This window comes from Erinaceus europaeus, chromosome 14, assembly GCF_950295315.1.
Source record: "Erinaceus europaeus chromosome 14, mEriEur2.1, whole genome shotgun sequence".
In the NCBI taxonomy this organism is placed as follows: Eukaryota; Metazoa; Chordata; class Mammalia; order Eulipotyphla; family Erinaceidae; genus Erinaceus; species Erinaceus europaeus.
In genome coordinates this window covers 8,702,662-8,723,537 of record NC_080175.1, presented here as the reverse complement: position 1 = coordinate 8,723,537, position 20,876 = coordinate 8,702,662, and the positions used below count along the sequence as shown (strand labels likewise).

The 20,876-nt window shown below is 51.0% G+C and overlaps 1 protein-coding gene and 1 long non-coding RNA gene across 3 annotated transcripts in view; one reads left to right on the top strand and one right to left on the bottom strand.

The window, feature by feature from the left end:
- The first annotated feature begins 2,632 nt into the window (after positions 1-2,632).
- Positions 2,633-20,876, top strand: part of GRK5 (G protein-coupled receptor kinase 5) — a 198,915-nt gene continuing 180,671 nt past the window's right edge. The window contains exons 1-2 of one of the 2 annotated variants that reach the window (XM_060171191.1): positions 2,633-2,980; positions 15,962-16,084. In XM_060171191.1, coding sequence (XP_060027174.1) covers positions 2,929-2,980; positions 15,962-16,084 — 175 coding nt within the window. In that variant the 5' untranslated portion in view covers positions 2,633-2,928. The remainder of the gene's footprint in view (positions 2,981-15,961; positions 16,085-20,876) is intronic. The other variant, XM_060171192.1, reaches the window with a different exon arrangement.
- LOC132532729 (uncharacterized) overlaps positions 14,593-20,876 on the bottom strand; it is a 25,138-nt gene continuing 18,854 nt past the window's right edge. The window contains exon 5 of the long non-coding RNA XR_009544626.1: positions 14,593-14,812. This is a non-coding gene — a long non-coding RNA (uncharacterized LOC132532729). The remainder of the gene's footprint in view (positions 14,813-20,876) is intronic.

Here is a 20,876-nt window from a genome sequence, read left to right as displayed (position 1 = left end):
ATCTACCTGCGAACAAGCCCTGGCCCTCTCAACTTACATTGAAAATGGATTCCAGAAGAATTTAAAGACGGGTGATGTCTTTGTTGATCTCACAGCAGCCTATGACACGGTCTGGCACCGTGGTCTCCTAGTCAAGATCTCAAGATGCCTGCCTCCATGGGTGGCCAACACTATATCGTTTCTTCTCCAAAACAGAAGATTCCAGGTGCATCTGGGTGACAAGTCTAGCAGATGGAGACTTGTCTCAAGTGGCCTCCCCCAGGGCTCTGTTCTGGCTCCTACGCTATTTAATATTTACATCAATGACCTCCCAGAAACTTCTTCAAGGAAGTTCATCTACGCCGATGACATCTGCTGTGCAACTCAGGCATCCAAGTTCGACATCCTCGAGGAAACACTCACGAAAGACATGTCTCTGATATCTGATTACTGTAAAAAATGGCGACTAATCCCTAGCACTGCAAAAAACGGTATCACCTGCTTTCCATCTACACCATGCCTCGGCCTCGCGGCGTGAGCTTAATGTGCAACTTGACGATACGAGAATCCGGCATGAAGCCCAGCCAGTCTATCTTGGCGTTACTCTCGATCACACCCTGTCATTTCAGGAACATCTCATAAAAACTGCAGCAAAGGTGGGCGCGAGGAATCACATCATTGCAAGACTGGCCAGCTCCTCATGGGGCGCGAGCGCTTCCACACTACGATCATCCTCTCTGGCATTATGCTATTCCACTGCAGAATACTGTGCCCCAGTATGGTTCCGTAGCCCCCATGTCCACTTGGTCGATTCCAAATTATACTCCTCCATGAGGATCATTTCTGGAACCATCCATTCCTCCAAGGTTCTGTGGCTGCCAGTTCTTAGCAACATCGCCCCGCCAGATATTCGTCGGGATGCGGCATCATCTAAGTTCATTTCCCGTCTACGCTCGACAGGACCTGCCAATATACGCGGATATCTTCGCCCACCCTGTCCAACGCGTGATGTCTCATCACCCAATCTGGTCCCCTACGCCTACACCGAACTTCTCTGTTCCAGACTCTTGGAAACAGAGTTGGCAATCAGCTGAGGTAAAGAACAAACACCTCATCACAGACCCCTGCAAGCGTCAACCCGGCTTTGACCTAGCACGTTATGATTGGGCCCTCCTCAATCGCTATCGAACAGGCCATGGCCGGTGCGCCGCTATGTTCCATCGCTGGGGAGCCAGAGACGACCCGAACTGCCCCTGCGGCCTCAGACAGACTATGACCCACATAGTCAACGACTGCCACCTCTCCAGATTCAAAGGAGGTCTCGAAACTTTACATCAGGCTCAACCTGACGCTGTTGACTGGCTACGGAAGAATGGCAAACGCTAGAAGTAGAAGACCCACCAGGCCATGTGGGGGGAGGAGCAGCTCCATCTTAATTCTTAGCGGCCAGCTAAATAAGTTTTGGAATGCAACAAGCCTTAGGCTGCTGGTGATACCTCCTTTGGGGTCTCTGAGAGGCCATTTCATTAGCCGTCAGGGGCCTGGGAGGGGAGGGGGTGGCAAGGCCCGGCTGCTTCAAACAACTGTTGCAGGAGTGGACATTGTCCAAGAAGCCACCTGCTGAGCCCGGCGACAGGTAGCCGGGGAGACCCACTGACCCAAATCCAGACGGGAGGAAGTGGGGGTGCTGGGTCAGCTCCTCCAGGAAACCGGACACCCCCGCTCTAACTTCCCGGGCCTGGCAGGTCTATTCAATTCTTGGGGATTGTTCTCCTTCCTCGCGGCGCCCCGCCGCTTCCTGCAGCCCGGGGACTCGGGGCTTCCTCCTCCCGCACCCGGGAGGCTCGGAGTCGGCCGCGGGCGGATATCCGGCCGGCGGGGTGCACCGGAGCAAAGCCTCATTGTTCCCAGGAGCGCTTGTGGGGCGCCCTGTCCCGGGGTGCACGGCCGAGCCTGGCGGGCGGGACACTCGGGGTGCAAAGGCCACCAGCTCCCCCACCCCCGGGATCCGCGAGCCTTGCGGCCACACCCGCACTGCCCCTCCGGGGCCAGCCCATCCGCATCTTGACTCCTCCCAAAGAGTTTCGGGGTGAGCCGGCTGCTGGGTGTCCCGTCCTCGTGGTTCCGCTAGCCGCGCCGCCACCCGCGGCCGCTGGGGGGCGCTCGGGCCGCGCCACTAGGACTCCGGGGGCCGCGGCCCCGCTGACCCCACTGCCTGGCCGAGGTGAAGGTGGGGGGGTGCTGCAAGGCTTATCCCCGTCGGCGGCCCGTCAGACTCGCCCCTCGGGGGCCACCAAGACCCTCGCCCACCCTCCCCTCCCCCAGAGCCTGCCCGTCACGCTTCCCGCGCTCTCGGGCAGGAACGATCCCGGGCTCCAGGACCTGTGCAGCTCAGACCCCGGTGCCCCGCGCCCTCCAGGGAGCCGACCCCAGCCGCCTCGTGCCGCCCGCTGCCCTCCCGCTCGCTCCCGGCCCGGCGCGCTCGGAGAACTACAACTCCCAGCAGCCCGCGCGCCACTAGCGCCGAGGCGGGAGGCGCGTCCCCAGGCCGGCGCGTGCGCAGTGCGGCCGGCCAGCCCGCTAGTACCACACCCCCGGGAGGGAGCGAGGGGAGGCAGAAGCATCCGAGGCTCTGAAGCATCCGCGGAGCCGGCGGAGGAGAATGGAGTGACAGGGCGGCCGCAGGCTGGGGGGCGGGGGGCGCGCCGCGGGAGGGGGGAGGGGAGCCGGGAGGAGGACGCGGCGGCGGCGGCGGCGGCGGCGGAGGCTCTGCGCGGCGGGGGACGCCGGGCGCGCGGGGCAGGGATAATGCGGTAGGCGCGGCGGGCGCCCGGCGGCGGCTCCGGCTCCGGCCCCGGCCCGGCGGCGGCGGCGGCGGCTCCCTCGGCGGCGCCCCAGGAGGCGCTGACAGCCCCGCCGGCCGGCCCCCCCGCTGCCCGCCGACTGTCAATGGAGCTGGAAAACATCGTGGCCAACACGGTCTTGCTGAAAGCCAGGGAAGGTAAGCGGCAGGGCGGGCGGGGGAGTCTCCGGGGTCCCTGCCCTGCGAGGGGCCCGGGCTCCTGCGCTCGGGTCGGGCGGGCGCGCAGCCGGGCTGCCGGGGGTCGGGATGCTGGCGCCCCCGCGCGCCGCGAGTTTGCAGCGGGAGCCCGGCCGGAGTTGCTGGCGATCCGGCTGCTGCCGAGAGGTCAGGAAGAACCGGCGGTCGTGCAGCACCGGGACTCGCTCTCCGAGTGGCCCGCGATGGTGCTGGGGTGTGTGGACTGGGTGTGTGCATGTTGCACGTGCGTGTGTGCGCGTGGTGCGTGTGCGTGCATGAGTGTGTGTTGCATGTGCGTGTGTGTGCATGTGCGTGTGTGTGCATGTTGCATGTGCGTGCGTGTGCGTGTGTGTGTGTGTGTGTGACGAGCGGAGCCCGAGCCCCTGCCTGCGCAGGCTGAGCGTGCAGAGGCAGCGGGAAAGCCTCTTAAGGGAAATCCCGCCGTGAGAAATCAGCCTTTTCGAAAGGCCAAGTGAGATGTTGAGGAATCAGCCTGTTCTTAGAATAAGCTCGGGGGTGGGGTGGGGTGGAGTGGGGTGGGGGGCAATGGCACCAACCACCTAGAAGATGACTCAGACTTCAAGTGGGCTTTCCCCTTTGGGGAGGAGGGGGCGAGAGGGAGATAACTGAATCGTTGGACTGGGGCTCCGTTAAGAGATGCAGGGTAAAGTGTTGTCTGTCTCTGCCTCGATGCCTTTTGGGTGCAAAGCATTTCATTTCTGGTGTTCAGCTGGCAGGAAATAGCATCTAAATCGAGTGGGTAAGATCCCAAGTCAAAGCTGTATAAACAGGGTTGACTCTTCTCTGAGATGAAAAAGTGACCCTGAAACTTGGATGTTTCCTCAGATGATTGTGTTGTGTGCATGTAACCATGCGATTCGGGAACACCTGGAATTTATGTAACATCGCTTCTGCCAAGATTTGAGCTCTGGCCTGCAGCCTTTTCATAAAAGGGGAAGTGGTTTCTCCCTTGCATGGGAGGAGGCTTTATTTGACACCCGAGGTAGAAAGAAGGCAGCCCAAGTAAGGTTTTGACTTCAAAAGGACAGCCGGGGAGCAGCCCACGAAAGTGCCTTACCTACTTATTAATGTTTTCATTCACCAACTTTGACGGATGGAGGAAGCATTTTCTGGCCAGCCATAAAACAAGCCCTGTTTACCCAATGCCCCATCGCCTTGTGCCTCTGTGGCCCTGTTGGGGAGGTGATGCACTGCCCAGCAACTCAATCCAGTGTTCACGGTTGTCATTTTGCTGCCACTTGTACTTCCGCTGGAGCTCTGAACGCACCAGTAGAGTTTAAACTACGCAGGTCCAGCATTCCCAGTTACTCAGCTTTGGTGAAACAGATTTTCCGGAGAGGCCGTGATTTTGGTGCCTTTTTTTTTTTTTTTTTTAGCTGCTTGGGGACCTGCCAGTTTAGTGAAAGGGATGCAGAGAGGGAGCTGGTGGGTTGTCCCCTTGGTGGAATCATGGAGTGGGGGCGACCACAAGGAACAGCCTGCCGCCTAGTGGTGGGACCTGGCTGTGTGCATTGCAGGATTTGGGGGTAGTGGGGGAGCTGGGAAAGTTTTCACCCTCCCTCCATTCTGAAATTATTTCTTGTGAAATCACTGGATCCGATGGGGCTGGCAGCTTTGCAAGTTTCACTGGTTTCTCCTGTTGCCCGGGGAATTCGCCTCCCTAGATTGGCGCTTCTCACGTTCCTTTGCCCTGGGGCATGCTTTTTCCCCCCCCTGCTTCTTCTTTTCAAATATTTTGCTTATAGTAGGCAAAGTATTACCCAGTCCACAATGCCCCCCTCCCCACCTTCCAAGAACTGGTTTCCTCAGTTTTTTTTTTTTTTTTTCACCCAAGTGATTTTACTGCTTGATATTTTTTGTTTGTCAGATTAGCTAATTTTTTTCCCCCTCTCAGATTCTTAGGGCGGAGACTGCACTCTGGAGATTTCAATGGAATGGTCAAATTACAGTGATTAAAAGTATTCAAGAATGTGCCTTTCGTTTCCTTTTAAAGTTTTTTTTTTTTTTTTTTCAGTTTCTCTGTTAGGGTTTGATAGTCATCTCATATGATGAGAAAACAGCCTTTGCAGTGGTGAATGTCATGTTTGTAAGGAAACAGAGAAACTGACACAGACACAGGGGAAAATACATCACTTACCCAGCAGCTTCATATTTAAATTTGTGTTTCTCCTCTCGTTTTCTCTGGTATAAAAAGAGAACCCCATGATTTTAAGTGCTTCCACTTTATGCTGGCTGGGTGTTTATTAAAGATCAGGGAGAGGAAAAAAAATAACTTGGGCACATCTATTCTAAATATTGTGGAGGCTTTTAGAAAGAAAGGCAATTCATTTCTTTCTCTTTTCAATTTCTATAGACTTTAAGCCATCCTTTTAAATTAAGTAATTCTCCAGATAATCATATTGTTCAAATATTCAGAAGCAAAAGTTCCAGTCAGTTTAGTGAGATACCTAACATAGAACTAACTCATGCTATCTTAAAAAAAAAAATCCTCAGTTGTTCAGAATGTTTAAAAGCACTTCTTACTTGAAGATCTCTCGTGAATGGTTGCAGATGAGAAATATAATTGGCAAATGTGAAATTTAAATTAGTTCACTTAACAAAATACATTGTAAACAATTTAAAATGTGGCTTTCAAGTAAAAGTCACATTTGTCCCAAACAATAGAGGAACAGGCCTTGAAAAAAGACAGGCACACTTTGCAAATACTGTAAAGGAATTTGTAGAAGTCTGTGTGGGTGGGTAATTTGGGGGCCTACCTTTTGTTATTAGACTGCACTCTTTAATGAATTCTTTAAATTCATTGCAAATTCAAATCCTGACCATAATAAGACATATATGAACTGGAAAGTGTGAATGCAGCAGGGATAGATCTATAAGTGGACTTGAGAAAAGTGATTCAGACTTGATAAGTAGAAAAGACGGCAAGCAAATTACATCTTTGTGGCAGCTGTTTTGAAATAAGAAAAGATAGCGATCTGGGTTTAACATTTTAAACCACCGAGATGGATTCCGTGGGCTGCTTATTTGTCCTGGTCTCGTGGGAAAACACCAGCTTGATCACTTTTTAGGGACTTTGGATTACTCCCGAAAAAGTGGCTAAGGAGGAAAACAAAAAAGAGAGGGGAAAAAAATGTTGGGTTAGGACTGAACTCATGCCAACTTATGGAAATGAGCTAAGTGATTAAGCATTTAATGAAAAGATCCAGACGAACTCTCTCTTATCTGTTTACATTTCAGAATCTCAGAAAATTGGCAAGCTAGCCTGTGTTGAAATAATAGCAGTGAGAAAGAGTGTTTGCAGAGTGCCTTTAGTGTGCTGCTTTTTAGGTTTTATTCTTGTGTTGCAGGTGTGTGTGTGTGTGTGTGCGTGTGCGTGTGTGTGTGTGTGTGTGTGTGTGTGTATGTGTCCAGTCTAGCTATGTTGCTGGCCTCTTGAGTGAACAGCAGTGGACAAGCTTTTTCAAGGGCTCCAGGTGGGCAATAGCCACATCTGACCAATCAAGACAGAGGGAGTGCTGATCACATTTCCCAGAGTGGAATGTACAGTCCTAGCGGGTAACAGTAAGTACAGGGACTGAGAAGTTAGAGACATAAAGACTTGAGGTCTTGTAGTGGCACACCTGATAGAGGGCACATGTTACAGTGCACGGGACCTGGGTTAAAGCCCCTAGTCCTCACCTTCGGTGGGTGGGGGAACTTCACAATGGTGAAGCAGAGCTGCAGGTGCCTCTTTCCTTCCCTCTCCCTCCCTTTTCTCTCCTGATGCCTTTCTTCTCTGACCAATAAGTAAATGAATAAAACACTGGGGAAAAAAGAAAGAGACATAAAGACATTTGAGTGTAATTGCCTAAGAAACAGGATATTCAAGAGCTGCTTTCTCAGATCGCTCACTGGTTGGCTTGGATCTTCCAGATGGTCAGTATTAGGGATTGGGATGGGGGGCACATGCCAGGGCTGGGAAGTTGGGGAGAAAGAGGGAGCGAACCCCATCCTATAGCAAAAAACCCCCCCCCCCCCCAGTTCACAGTGAAAAACCAGATCCCTGTCTGTTGACCGTGAGGAAACCTAAACATCAGTGTGTGTCTTGGGTGGAACTGGAATCCCTCTGAATTCAGAGCCCTCTTGCTGCCATCAGCAGGGCACAGGAGAGCATCAGCCCATGTCCTGCACAGACGGCTCAGCGAGTGGAAAGGGAGCCCCGGTGCAGTAAGTGCCATGCCAGCAAGTGAAACTGCCTTTTTAGTTTTCATGTCTAGCTCTCCCTTTCAGTGTCTGCACTCTGGAGGCAGAGGAGCCAAAAGCAGCATTTAGGGCGAGGCCTTGCTTTCTCCATGGAGAGTTCGCAGGCCAATATTTAAATGAACCCAACCGCCTCCGGTTAGAAAACCCAGCAGATAAATGCCCACAAGGCTCTTCATCACTCAGGAGAGGAGCTGCCACTTGTCAGATGCTCAGCTCACCACCACCCCCCCCTCCGCCAAACCCAGAATCTGCCAGGGCCTGAACGGATCCTCAGTTAAATGATGCCTTTAGGAACTGGAGTCATGTCCTGGCTTGCTAAATAACACCCTTTGGTAAGCGCTGGAGACCGCCACTGTGCCCAAGTGAACTTCAGGAGAGGTACCTCTGCTCACCAAAGTCATCTTTATCAACGGCTCTTCAAACCGACGCAGGAAATGTCCCCTTTCCATAGGACATTATCCAAGGAGTGGGCAACATTTAAAGTAAATCTTTAGGGGCCGGGCAGTGGTGAACCAGGTTGAGCACACACAAGGACCCCAGTTCAAGCCCCTAGTTGCCACCCCCAGAGGAGAAGCTTTGTGAGCAGTGAAGCAGGGCTGCAGGTGTCTCTCCTTCTCCCTCTCTACCTCCCCCTTCCCTCTCAATTTCTCTCTGTCTCTCTCCAAAATAAAATTGAATAATAAAACACACCCTGTAGCATTCCAGGGGACTTAAAAAAAATGATTTAACAGGGAGTCGGGCTGTGGTGCAGCGGGTTAAGTGCACGTGGTGCAAAGTGCAAGGACCAGCTTAAGGATCCCAGTTTGAGCCCCTGGCTCCCCACCTGCAGGGGAGTCGCTTCACAGGCAGTGAAGCAGGTCTGCAGGTGTCTTATCTTTCTCTCCCCCTCTCTGTCTTCCCCTCCTCCCTCTATTTCTCTCTGTCCTACCCAACAATGATAACATTAATAACAATAATAATAACTACAACAACAATAAAAAAACAAGGGCAACAAAAAGGAAAATAACTATAAAATATTTATTAAAAAGAAATAAGCTTACAGAAGTACTTAGCTGGTTCAATTTTTTTTAAAAAAATGGTTTAACAATGCTGTAACTTATGAAGAGATAGCCATCCATAAGTCAGGCTTTTAAAAGTTTTGTCTGTTTTTGGAATGAGATGCCATCATTCTATTTCGTGCTTTCTGAGCACGGAAGGAAGGAAGCAAGCGCTGCTTTGTATAAATCAGGCCACCTGTCGGGGACCTTCTGACCACACTGTCCCCTCCCTTCCCAGTTCTCCTTTTGAGAAAATCTTTCCTAGATGGTCTTCTCAAGTTCTTAAAAGGGTGAACTCATTCATTCATTCATTCATTCATTCATTCATTCATTCATTCATTCATTCATCTGGCGTCTGTCAGTGGGAGGGCCTTGGGGGACCTGACCTTTCAGACATTGCCCTCCTGGTGATGCAGTGCAACTGGGTGGCACCGTCAGGGTTTAGGCATTTGCACCGGGGACTGGGCCTGGGTAGACTAGGCTCTCAGTTCCTATCCAGGAACTGGGGCTGCCCATGGCCACCGCATGGACTCAGCTTCTTCTAGAATTTGGACCATAGCCCAGGGGGCCCAGATGTGATTTCAGGCCAGTTCAGGGTCACAGGTGATGGCAGCCTAGATCTGAGAGGTGCTGCTAATTTTCCAAGACATTGTATTTTATGAAGATTGGGGTCTGGTTGAGGGGAGACAAGCTCCTGGTGGGAAGAGGGTGTGGGCAGAGCTGAGTGGGTTGACAGGCCACGTGAGAGGGTTTTCAGGCCTCTGGTTCACAGCCTGAGAGGTAGCAGAGTGGATAAAGCCTTGAACTCAAGCATGAGGTCCTGGGTTCGATCCCTGGTATTATGTGTGCCAGAGTGATGCTCTGGTTCTCTCTTTTCTCTCATTTAAATAAATTACTAGCAAGAAAGCAGTGAGGAATGGTGTGAGAGGTGGCACAGTGGAGAAAGCATTGTATTCTCAAACATGAGGTTCTGAGTTCAATCCCTGGTGTTGCATGTTCTAGAGTATGTTCTGGTGTTCTGTCTCTGTCTCTCTCATGAGTAAATTAAAAGAAAAGGTGTCGGTCAAATAATTTCCCAAAGGGCATCTGTTCCTTATGACCATTTTACACTTGTTTTGACTCAAGTATAGGAAAGTCAGTTCCGTAAGCGTGTTGACCTGAGTTTAAGTGCTCAGAGAGGTTAAGGCCGCTGCTCTGGGCAGAGCAGACAGACCGTCTCCAGCACTGAGGGGTAAACGTTCTTTCGGACAAAACTGCTCTGGAGTTCTGCACGTTAACCGACTGTGAGGGTGAGAACTCCAGAGCCCCCAGTGTCAGGACTGGAGGGAAGGCTGAGCAGGGGGAGGAAATGGGAAAGGGGGTTTTGGATGACTGATGGGGTGAGGCTTCACTCACTTGAGAGGCAGATTCACTTCAGGGACAGTCACAAAATTGGGGTGACAGAAAGGTTCCAGTGGTCTCACACAGGGCTCAGCATACTAGTGGCCCCGGACTGGAAGAACCGGAGCTGAAGGACGCCTTGGGAAGAAAGAAGAAACAAAAGAAGAGAATGAAAGTATTAGAGAGCCAGCCGCCCATCGTCCCTTCTTTTTCATATATTGCTGAGAAATTTGCCTAAATTGAGCCACCAGCTCTCCTGATTCAAATGAAGTACACGGTGTAGGAACGCACAGAGCCCCGGCAGGCTCTTCTGGAAGTTTCCACGTGAGGATATTTTAAGACAAGCACGTCATCGAAAAACACAGTGCTGTGTACACATGTCAGTTCACAGCAACATCTCCCCAGGACGGGGAAAAAGGCCTTTCTGGGACAGGGGCTGGCCTTAAAGTCAGGTGAAAATAGGCAAAGCCGTGGTGAGGGCCTTCCTTCCTCCTCTTCTACACAGGACAGAATGAAACAAGATCACCAAGAAAGATGTCCCAGAGCCTGCCTGCCATTCTTGTGCTCCCCCCGCAGCCCCCAGCACAAGGATCCCTCCCTAGAAACTGTTTCCTGCGAGGTCTGTTCCATTTCTGCCTTGGCCAGGCACACTTAAGACAGCAGCATGGGCGCAAACAATGAAGCCGTCCCAGGCTGTTGCCCAGGGTCTGCCCAGGGCGGTCTGCCCAGGGCGCTCTGTTTGAAATGGGGCCAGCTCCCTCCCACAACGTGACATCCTCCTGACAGAGCCAGGCAGGCATCAGGCTTCCTCCTATTTCCAGGAATGTGTCACCTGTGGAGGGCTGACAGTTTTCTAGGGGCCAGAGGAGGTCTGCCTATAGTCCCCCCCCCCTTGGCTTCCGGGGGCCAGTGCAGAAAGCAGAAGCCAGATAAACAGATAAGAGCATTCCAGTGGGGTGAGGTGGCAGACGCCCTCAGGGTCGGCCCAGCCTCCTGTCAATTGCTTTCTAGAATTGTGCTGCGCCCTGGTTTAGCAGATTGGGGGGGGGGTGTTGAGGGGGACAGACTTGGTGTAGAGGTGACTCAGAGGGTAGAGAGAGGCTGTGCGTATGTGAGGCCCTGGGTTTGAATGCTGACACCACTCATGCTGTCATAGAGCAGTGTTCTGTCACTCTCCCCCAATAAATAAATAAATGTATCTTTTAAAATATATATATTTACTTTCTTTCCTTGAGAGACAGAAAAAGACGACCTCAGACAAGACAGTCTTATTACATAGCCAGTATGCTACTCCCTGCCCAAATAAATATCTTTTTTAAAATTCCTTTTTTTAATCTTTATTTGATAGAGACAGCCAGAAATTGAGAGGATAGGGGGAGATAGAGAGGTAGAGAGAGAGAGAAAGAGAGAGAGAGACCTGCAGCCCTGCTTCACCACTGGCAAAGCTTTCCCCCGGCATCTGGGGACCAGGGGCTAGAGCCTGGGTCCTTGCGCATTATAACGTGTGTTCAACCAAGTGTGCCACTACCTGGCACCCCAAATAAATACAAATAAATAAATAATATATATATATATATTTTTTTTTCCATACAAGGTTATTGCTGAGGCTCGGTGCCTGCACTATGAACCCACTGCTCCTGGAGGCAATTTTTTCCCTTTTGTTGTCCTTGTTGTTTATCATTGTTGTTGTTATTGTTGTTGTTGTTGGATAGGACAGAGAGAGATCAAAAGACGATGGGAAGACAGAGAGGGGGAGAGAAAGACAGACACCTAAAGACCTGCTTTACTGCCTGTGAAGCCACCCCCCTGCAGGTGAGGAGCCGGGGGCTTGAACCAGGATCCTGACGTCAGTCCTTGTGCTTTGTGCCACGTGCACTTAACCCGCTGTGCTACCACCTGGCCCCCAAATAAATATATTTTAAAAAGAAAGGGAGTCATTTGTCCAGAGTTACTTAACTAGGAACTTTGCTAGAGCAATACCCCATACCAGACTCCACCCCCTCAGCCTTTAGTATTCAAATAAATCCTCCTTCTGTCTTGTTATACCACAAGCCAAGAAAGCAAGTCCGTTTCTCTGGCTGGAGGGAAGGGTGTGCAGTTTTGGAAGAGGAGCCAGATCTTCTGGGGAAGGGGGCAAAGTGGGCATTGGATTTCCTTCCCAAACCCGGATATTAGCCAAGTGCCGGCTTGAGCCCTGTTGGATTAGTGTTTTTCACTAGGGTGTGAATGACAACAGGCAAACCCTCAGTCTTCCCACCGGAAAAGTAGGGCATTTGCTGTTGTTTCTTAGGCCTCACCTATAAGTGAGGTCATCTAATCCGAGCCCCTCTCCTTCTGGCTTATTTCAGCCTACCCAGCTCCTTCCTCATCCGTCCAGATTTCTGCAAAGGAGAAGGCGAGTAGTACTCCATCGTGTAGACATACTGTGGCTTCTTAGTCACCTATCTGTCCATGCCGGGGGCCGGGCGGTAGCGCAGTGGGTTAAGTGCACATGGTGCAAAGTGCAAGGACCAGCATAAGAATCCTAGTTTGAGCCCCCAGCTCCCCTCCTGCCGGAGGGTCGCTTCACAAGCAGTGAAGCAGGTCTGCAGGTGTCTATCTTTCAACAAAAGGGGGGAAAAAGCCTCTAGGAGCAGTGGATTTGTGATGCAGGCACCGAGCCCCAGTAATAACCCTGGAGGCAAAAAAAAAAAAAGAAAGAAAAAAGAAAAACTTCTATGAATCTAGGTGTACAGAACTCTCTTCAGAAGACTATTTCTGTGACGAGTATTTCTAAATTTTTTTTTTTTTTTTTTATTAATGAGAATGATGAGAGAGAGAGAGAGAACCTGACATCACACCAGTACATGTGCTGCCAGGGGTTGAACTCAGGACCTCATGCTTGAGAGTTCAGTGCTTTACCCACTGCGCCACCTCCCGGATCACGTGTTTCTGTGTTCTTTAGATAGATTCCCAGGAGAGGAATTGCCAGATCATATGGTAGGTCCATTTTTTTTCCCCTCCTTTCTATTTTGTTGGACAGGACAGAGAGAAATTGAGAAAGTAGGGGAGATAGGGAGGGAGAGAGAAAGAGAGACACCCACAGATCTGCTTCACCTTCATGAAGGAAGGATCCTTCCGGCACGTGGGGCGTGGGGGCTTGAACCCAGGGCCTTATGCATGGAAATATGTGTGCTTAGCTGGATACACCACCACCCGTCCCCTAGTGGGTTCATTTTTAATGTTCAGAGGGGTCTCCAGACTGGTTCCCAGGGGCTGGGCCAGTTTGCATTCCCATCAGCAGTGACACAGGGTCCCCTTTCTGATGTTCCCATTTTTCACAGGGTTGGTACATTTCTCAGATGCTCTGTGACCTTCAGTGAGGTTCTTTCTCCCTTCCTCCCTTTCTCCCTTCCTCCCTCCCTCCCTTTCTCTCTTTCTTTCTTTCTTTCTTTCTTTTTTTCTTTCTTTTCATATGCTTGTTGGCCACTTGCATATTTTCTTTGCTGAATAGTCCCCTCAGATCTGCCCCTTGTCTTTTGTGGGGGATTGTTTTTTGTAGTGGCTGGAGTCCTTTGTGTCTTTTGGTCCTTAACCCTCTGCCTGCTTGCCTGGAGCCCTTGGCTGCCTCCCCTGGGTCATGGCAGCCCTCAGGAGAACCTCGCCCTCCTGCACCTGAGCCTCAGGGTGGCACCTCAGGGGGAGTTCAGCCTTTTGTGTGTGTTAAGGAGCTGGGGAGAATGTAGGGAGTGGGCCCACCAGGGTAGTTTCTCGGCTGGATTGTGTCCCACCCCTCCCCGCCCCTCCTGTAAAAGAATGTGTGACCTTCCTTTCTATGCAGGAGAGCTCCGTTTCTGTTTTTGTGGTGATGGCGGGACTGCCCTCTGCAGCCATGCCAGCGTGTGTGTGTCATTGACTTAGCAACTTTACTTTCTCAGCACCTCTGCAAGATGAGAGGGCCTCTGAGAACCTTGAACTTGCTGGGGCGGGGTGGGGGTGGGACAGGGTGGGGGGCCTGCTGTCCTAACTTGAGATGCTGGAGAGGAAGCAGCCTAGTGACAGGGCAACATCCCCTGCTAAGGAGGGGACAGGAAGTGGGGCCTTTGATCTGCTTCTGCAGAAGGTGAACTTCCCTCCTTCAGGAAAGGGAAGGGGTACTGGAGCTACCAGCTGCAGGGCCCCCCTTGGCCAGTGTCTGCAGATCTGATAAAAGGCCTTGAGAAATGGGTGGGCATTTGAAAAAATGGAATCCCGTGTTCGTGGGATGGAAGCCGGCTGAGGGGACAGCGAGAGGCAGCTTCATGAGGCATCGGAACACCCTGGGAGGGCTTCAGGGGCACTTCAGATAGTCGCCCACAGACAGGAGATCCAGGCTTGAGGGGAGGAGAGGGTGTGGGAGAGGGGACAAGGGACAAGGAGAGGGGACAAGCCCCAGCAGAGACTCTCCGTCAGGAGCCAGTTAAGTGCTTAGAGCTTGATGCCACCAAGGGCACAGTGACAGGTGCATGGACGTGGGGTTATCTATCAGATGAGTGTATGTCCTGGGCATAGCAAGTGTCCAACAAATGTTTCTAGAAACATCTAACTGATGCAATAGCTAAATCACATGCAGGGGGAGAGGATGGCGGGGGGAGCAGAGAATGTCAGAGCCCCCGGACAAGGGGTCTCAATGTCACAGTCTCTAACAAATTAGGAAATGGTTCAACATGGTTAAGAAAGATGAACTGAGAGATGAACACAGGGCCAATTGGAAAATGTTTTCCAAATGTTTGTCTTAACTGTGAAAAAGAAGAAAAAAAAAAGTCTGGCAAACACCCCCACCCCCAGCCCCCAGTTAGGACAGGGTTTGCTTTTCCTGGTTTTGGAAGAAATAAATATTTGCATGGAAGCAGACTTGCAGGGCAAACAGTCCTCCTCAGCTCGGGCTGGCTCTCTGTGGGTCGGGGAGATGCTTCATGCTGATAACACGCACGCCTTGTTTGGTCACACGGAAGGTAGCTTCTCACAGCTTCCTAGAGGGAGCCGAGCAAACAGGAAGGCAGTAGGAAGCCCCCACGGAGACCCTTCTGAGGCTGTGAAGGAGGCAGTCGGCACAATGAAATTGCCCCCTTGTTCCTGGGCAGAAAGACTGGATCTAATTAAGACAAGGAAAATGTATGTTCACTCAGAGAAGAGGTGGGAAAAAAAATCTCTAAGCAGTCAGTTCTGCTATTGCCTCTGAAGAGGAAGAGGATGCCTGGTGAGGCCTCTGGCCCTTGCCAAACCCTGTGATATATAATGATTAGTAACCACTGCTGTTTTTTTTACCACATATTCCTCCTCCAAACCACTAACCACTGCTTGGGCTGGAATGTACCAGAAGCCTTCCCTTCAGCAGTGGCCAATTAGAGGGATTTCTGAAATGGAAGCTTAATTCCCTTGAACATATAGCGGGGTCTACATGAAAGGAGGAAAAACCCCATTTCCTCAAGGGCCCGACGGGTGACCGAGGTGAAGAACATCACTCTCTGGTCACCCCTTCCAGTGATGTCTCCGTTTACGTCTCGGTCACTGCTGGCTTCAACTGGGTTATGTCTTGGTGCCTGGGATTCTTGTTAGGTTCATGTTTTTTGGCTGTTTCAAACCATTTCAGGAATGAGTGCTCGGGGATCCGGGGGGTCTGAGAGGGCTAGTCCCAGTCAAGTTCTTCTTGAGTGAGTGCTTATAACTGGATCTGTGGCTGCTTATAACGTCATTCACCAGGCAGGGCCTTTGTGTTAAATGTCTGCTCCGAGGAGGAGTGCTCGGAGGGTAGTAGAGTTGCCTGGAAGTAGAGTTGTGATGGGGACAGCTCTGGATGGTGTCAGCACCTCACCCCCAGGGTCCAATGTTCAGTAGCCCTCACTGCCTGTCTGGCCTTGCTCAAGGCTCTGAAAGGAGAAGACTAAAGTAAATATCAGCGTCTTCTTCATCTTCTTTTTTTTTTTTTTTAATATTTATTTATTTTCCCTTTTGTTGCCCTTGTTGTTTAACGTTGTGGTTATTGATGTCGTTGTTGTTGGATAGGACAGAGAGAAATGGAGAGAGGAGGGGAAGACAGAGGGGGAGAGAAAGACAGACACCTGAAGACCTGCTTCACCGCTTGTGAAGCGACTCCCCTGCAGGTGGGGAGCCGGGGGCTCGAACCGGGATCCTTATGGCGGTCCTTGCATTTGGCGCCACGTGCACTTAACCCACTGCGCCACCACCCAACTCCCTTCATCTTCTTTCTAAAAGACTATTTCTTTCCCTTTCTTATTCAAAGCGAACAAGAGAGAGGAGAGACATAACAGCACTGCTTCACCGTCCATGAAGCCTCCTCCCCAGCGATGTCCATGGTCCTGCCATGTGGTGCCTGAGTTCACACCAAAGACCTTGTGCCAGACAGGTGTGTACTCTATTGGGAGAGCTAGCTCCTGGCCTCAAAAAGAGATCATCGGAAGATTATACAGTCTTTGATGCCTTTTTAATTCATTCATTAATTTCCCCAGAGCACGGATCACCCCTGGCATATGCTGGTGCTGGGGAATGAACCTGGGACTTTTGGTGCTTCAGGCATGAAAGTCTTTTTGCAGAACCATTCTGCTGTCTCCCCACCTGCTTTATTCTTTTTTTTTTTAAATATTTTATTTAATTTTTTTATTCTCTTTTGTTGCCCTTGTTGTTTTTATTGTTGTAGTTATTAATGTTGTTGTTGTTGGATAGGACAGAGAGAAATGGAGAGAGGAGGGGAAGACAGAGAGGGGGAGAGAAAGACAGACACCTGCAGACCTGCTTCACCGCCTGTGAAGCGACTCCCCTGCAGGTGGGGAGCCGGGGGCTTGAACTGGGATCCTTAGACAAGTCCTTGTGCTTTGCGCCATGTGCGCTGAACCCACTGCGCTACCGCCCGACTCCCCATCCTTTTCTGCTCTTATAGACGAAGCAGTGGAGACTGGGCTTGGTACATGCTTTACTCTGGAGCACCGTGTCAGCCCCAGAACCTGGACCCAGCACCAAGTCCATCTGATAGCATTTTCGTTTCATCGCAGCTGCTGCCTGTGCTGACCTCACCAGCTGCTGGGAATGATGGCACTGACACTCTGACACTCTTAATCGAGTGGCTGGGGAGGTGGCTCGGCAGGTGAAGTGCAGGACTTGCACAGGTGCAACTCTGGTTTCGGTCCCTGGCATTGCATATGCTGGCGGGACCCTTTGGCTCCTTCCCTTTTCCCTTCCCCTTCTCTTCCCTCCTTTCCCCTTCCTCTTCCTTTGCCTCTTTTTCTCTCTCTCTTTCTCCTAAAGTAAACATCCCCCCATTTTTAAACATATGACATGGGTTTACAATGTTATAAGACTTCAGGAGTCTAGTTTGTAACTGCATGTATACAATTCACTGCTCCCCCCACCAGACTTCTGTGTTGACACACCAAAGAGAACGCTCCTCTCTCATTCTTTCTGATAACCATCACAGCTATAAAACATTTGTTTTTCTGTTTTGTTTTCATTGTTGCCAGGACCTCACACCTGCTAGATCCTGCTCTTCCCAGAGGACCTTTCAGTCTCAGAAAGAAGGAGATTGGGGTGGTGTGGGGTGGGTGGTGGATAGGAGTCAGAGAGAGGAGGAGAGATACCAAACTACTGCTACTGTGCATGGCTACGACTGGGTTCCTGGGCATGGTAAATTGTGAGCTATCGCCTGGGCCTAGGTTTGTGTGTGTGTGTGTATAAGAAAGAATCAAACATGCAGCTGTGCCCAACAATTAAATAAACATTCTTCTGTGTTATTTTAAAGATTAAAACAATTTTCAAACAATACTTAGTACTAAAGAAAACCAAAACTACACTGCCAGGCAGCTTGAAGAAAGTCCTATTGTCTTCTTCCTTCTATCCTTCCTTCCTTCCTTCCTTCCTTCCTTCCTTCCTTCCTTCCTTCCTTCCTTCCTTCCTTCCTCTCTTCCTTCCTTCCAGATTTATTCATTTATTTATGAGAGGAGGAGACAGAGACAGAGAACCAGAACATCTTTCTAGCACACACGGTGCCAGGGATCGAACACGGGACCTCATGCTTGAGTGGCCATCACCCAATCCACTGAACTACGTCCATTGCCTCCTGACTATACCTGCTTCCAGTCCCACCTCTCAGAACTTGCTGCTCTCACCCTGAAGTGGCCATTCCCCACACCGCTGGGCCCAGTGCCTGTCTGAATATAAAGCCACATTTGATACAAATCCATTTGCGAGCTGCAGCTGTTTCTAGTCAGTATTACGCTGCTGAGTCCCCCACATCTGTGCTAATAGTTTCCTGTAAAACGGAGGAGTGTCAGGAGCAGTTGGGAAAGACTTTGGAAAAAGGATGAGTGCACTTCAAGGGAATGCTAGGAGTTTTCTAAATGCCCCTGAGAGGTATCTGATTCTGCAGGGGTGCCTGTCTTGGATGAGCTTGGACTAGACTATAGTTAACCAAGCCCCTATTTTGTGTCTTTTAGGCTTTCTAGTTTTTGTTTCACTTAATTTTATTTTTTGTTTTATTTATTTACTTATTTATTTATTACCAGAGCAGTGCTCAGCTCTGGTTTATGGTGGTTTTGGGGATTGAACCTGGGACCTTCAGTGCGTTTGAGCGTTTGTTTCCATAAACATTAGGCTATCTTCCCAGCCCCAGGCGCTCTAGTTTTTAACTATATTAGAAACTGTGCAGGAATATGTTGGCTTGTTGTACAAAGTCTTTCTGCTCTTAGTTAAAAGACATTTTTCATGTTTCTGCCATGGTGGTATCTGTCTAATCTCAGCACCTGCTTGGTGGAGAAATGCCAGGGTTTCTGAGATGGAGTGAGGAGACCCCAGGGATGTACAGAACATGTTACATGTGAGGGCGTGTGGTGCATTTTGGAACCTGTGGGGTTTAACAGCCTCATGTCTGAGTGCTTCCTTAGCCTGCCTGCCTGCCTTCCTGCTTTCCATTTTTCTCTTCCTTTCTCTCTTCCCCTCCTTTGTAATATGCATTTTATCAGCTCTGTCTTTATTTACTTATTTATTTATTTTGCATAGACAGACACACAGAGAAATTTAGAGGGAAGGAGGAGACAGGCACCGCAGCACTGCTTCACCAGCACGTGAAGCTGTCCACCTCCAGGTGGGGATCAGGGGCTTGAACCCTGGTCCTTGCGTGTGGCAACATGTGAGGCCAACCAGGTGCACCACTGCCCAGTCCCCCTTCGTTCTTTTTGTCTTTTCTGGAATTTCACCCTTCTGAGCCAGCTTTCTCAGATAGAAAGAGTGAGGCAGAGGCAGAGAGGGAAACAGACACCACAGCTCCAAAGCTTAGTGCACGGGAGGGGCCGGGCCACGCGAATGGCCAGCAAGCACCCTTCCAGGCGAGCTGTCCCCAACCCCTCACTGGCATTCAAAGCTAGGCCGAGAGAAACCAGAGGCCGCACTTGGCAGTGACTCGGTCATCTCCTCAAGCTGGCATGTATGCATCCGCCTGGGGACACAGGCTCCGATGACAAGCCCTGAGCCTCCTGTGTGGGGGGCATCCTGCCCCCTCCTGAGCATCCCTGAACCCTGCCTGGTGCCCGGTGGCTGCTGTCACTGCCTTTCCAACCTGACAGAGAAGGACATCAAGCTCAGAGAGGTCAAGCGACTTGCCCAGGTCACACAGCAAGGAGCTGCTTCCCCCATCCCCCAGGTCTGCGCCCACTCATGGCATCTTGGACTCAGTTGCACAGTGCTCATCCTGGGGAGGCTGTGTGGGATGCAGTCGCTGTGGAGTGTCTGTTGGGGAAGGGGCGCTCGAGCCTAAGCTGTGTCCGGTGCCAGTGGTGGCGTCACTTGTGCCTCTCACTTGTTGCAGTTTTTATTGTTGTGATTGATGTCGTCGTTGTTAGAACAGAGAGAAATGGAGAGAGGAGGGGAAGACAGAGAGGGGGAGAGAAAGATAGACACCTTGGGAGTCGGGCTGTAGCGCAGCGGGTTAAGCGCAGGTGGCGCAAAGCACAAGGACCGGCGTAAGGATCCTGGTTCGAACCCTGGCTCCCCACCTGCAGGGGAGTCGCTTCACAGGCGGTGAAGCAGGTCTGCAGGTGTCTATCTTTCTCTCCCCCTCTCTGTCTTCCCCTCCTCTCTCCATTTCTCTCTGTCCTGTCCAACAACGACGACAATAACAATGATAACTACAACAATAAAACAACAAGGGCAACAAAAGGGAATAAATAAAATAAATAAATAAATAAGTAAAATAAAAAAAAGAAAGAAAGATAGATAGACACCTGCAGACCTGCTTCACCGCCTGTGAAGCGACTCCCCTGCCGGTGGGGAGTCAGGGGCTCGAACCGGATACTGCACATGGGGGATTCAGAATGTGAACTGCTTCCCCACTCCAACCAATTCATGCCTTTGCTTTTTCTTTCCCCGGAGCACTGCTCAGCTCTTTATGGTGGTGCGGGGGTGGGGTGGGGGGGTGGGGGTGTTGAACCTGGGACCTTGGAGCCTTGGGCATGACAGTCTGTTTGCATAACCATTATGCTATCTCCCCCACTTATCATGTCTGTGTCGGTCTGCCTAGCTATCATTTAGTTATGAGAGAGAATAACAGGAGCCGGGAGAGAGATCCAGACCCCTGCTCAGCTGACCCTCTGGCATGAGGTGGTGCCAAGGATTGAACCGTCAACTTCCACTTCTGGGGCCTCAGACATACAAGCTGATTCTCCCATAGACTTAGCCACATCCCCCTCCCTTTCATTCCTTAAAAAAATTTTTTTTTATTATCTTTATTTATTTATTGGATAGAGACAGAAATTGAGAGGGAAGGGGGAAGTAGTCAGGGGGAGTGACAGAGACACCTGCAGCCCTGCTTCACCACTTGCAAAGCTTTCCCTCTGCCGGTGGGGACCGGGAGCTCGAACCTGGGTCCTTGTGCATTGTAACGTGTGCTCAACCAGGTGCGCCACCACCCGGCCCCTCATTCCTTTTATTTAGTGAGATAGGGTTCCAGAGGAGTGAGGATGAGGCAGAGGAGAAACAGCCCAGCACCTCCCCATCATCCCCACAGCTCCCTCAGGGACCCAAACCCAGGGTCACACACACAGCAAGGGGTGTGTTCTCTCCCTCGACCTCTCCCCAAACCTGGCACGATGGTCTGTGTCTCTTCAGTGGAATTCTGTGGGCTCTTCCGTCCGTGCCTGCTTTGACTGAAGGTT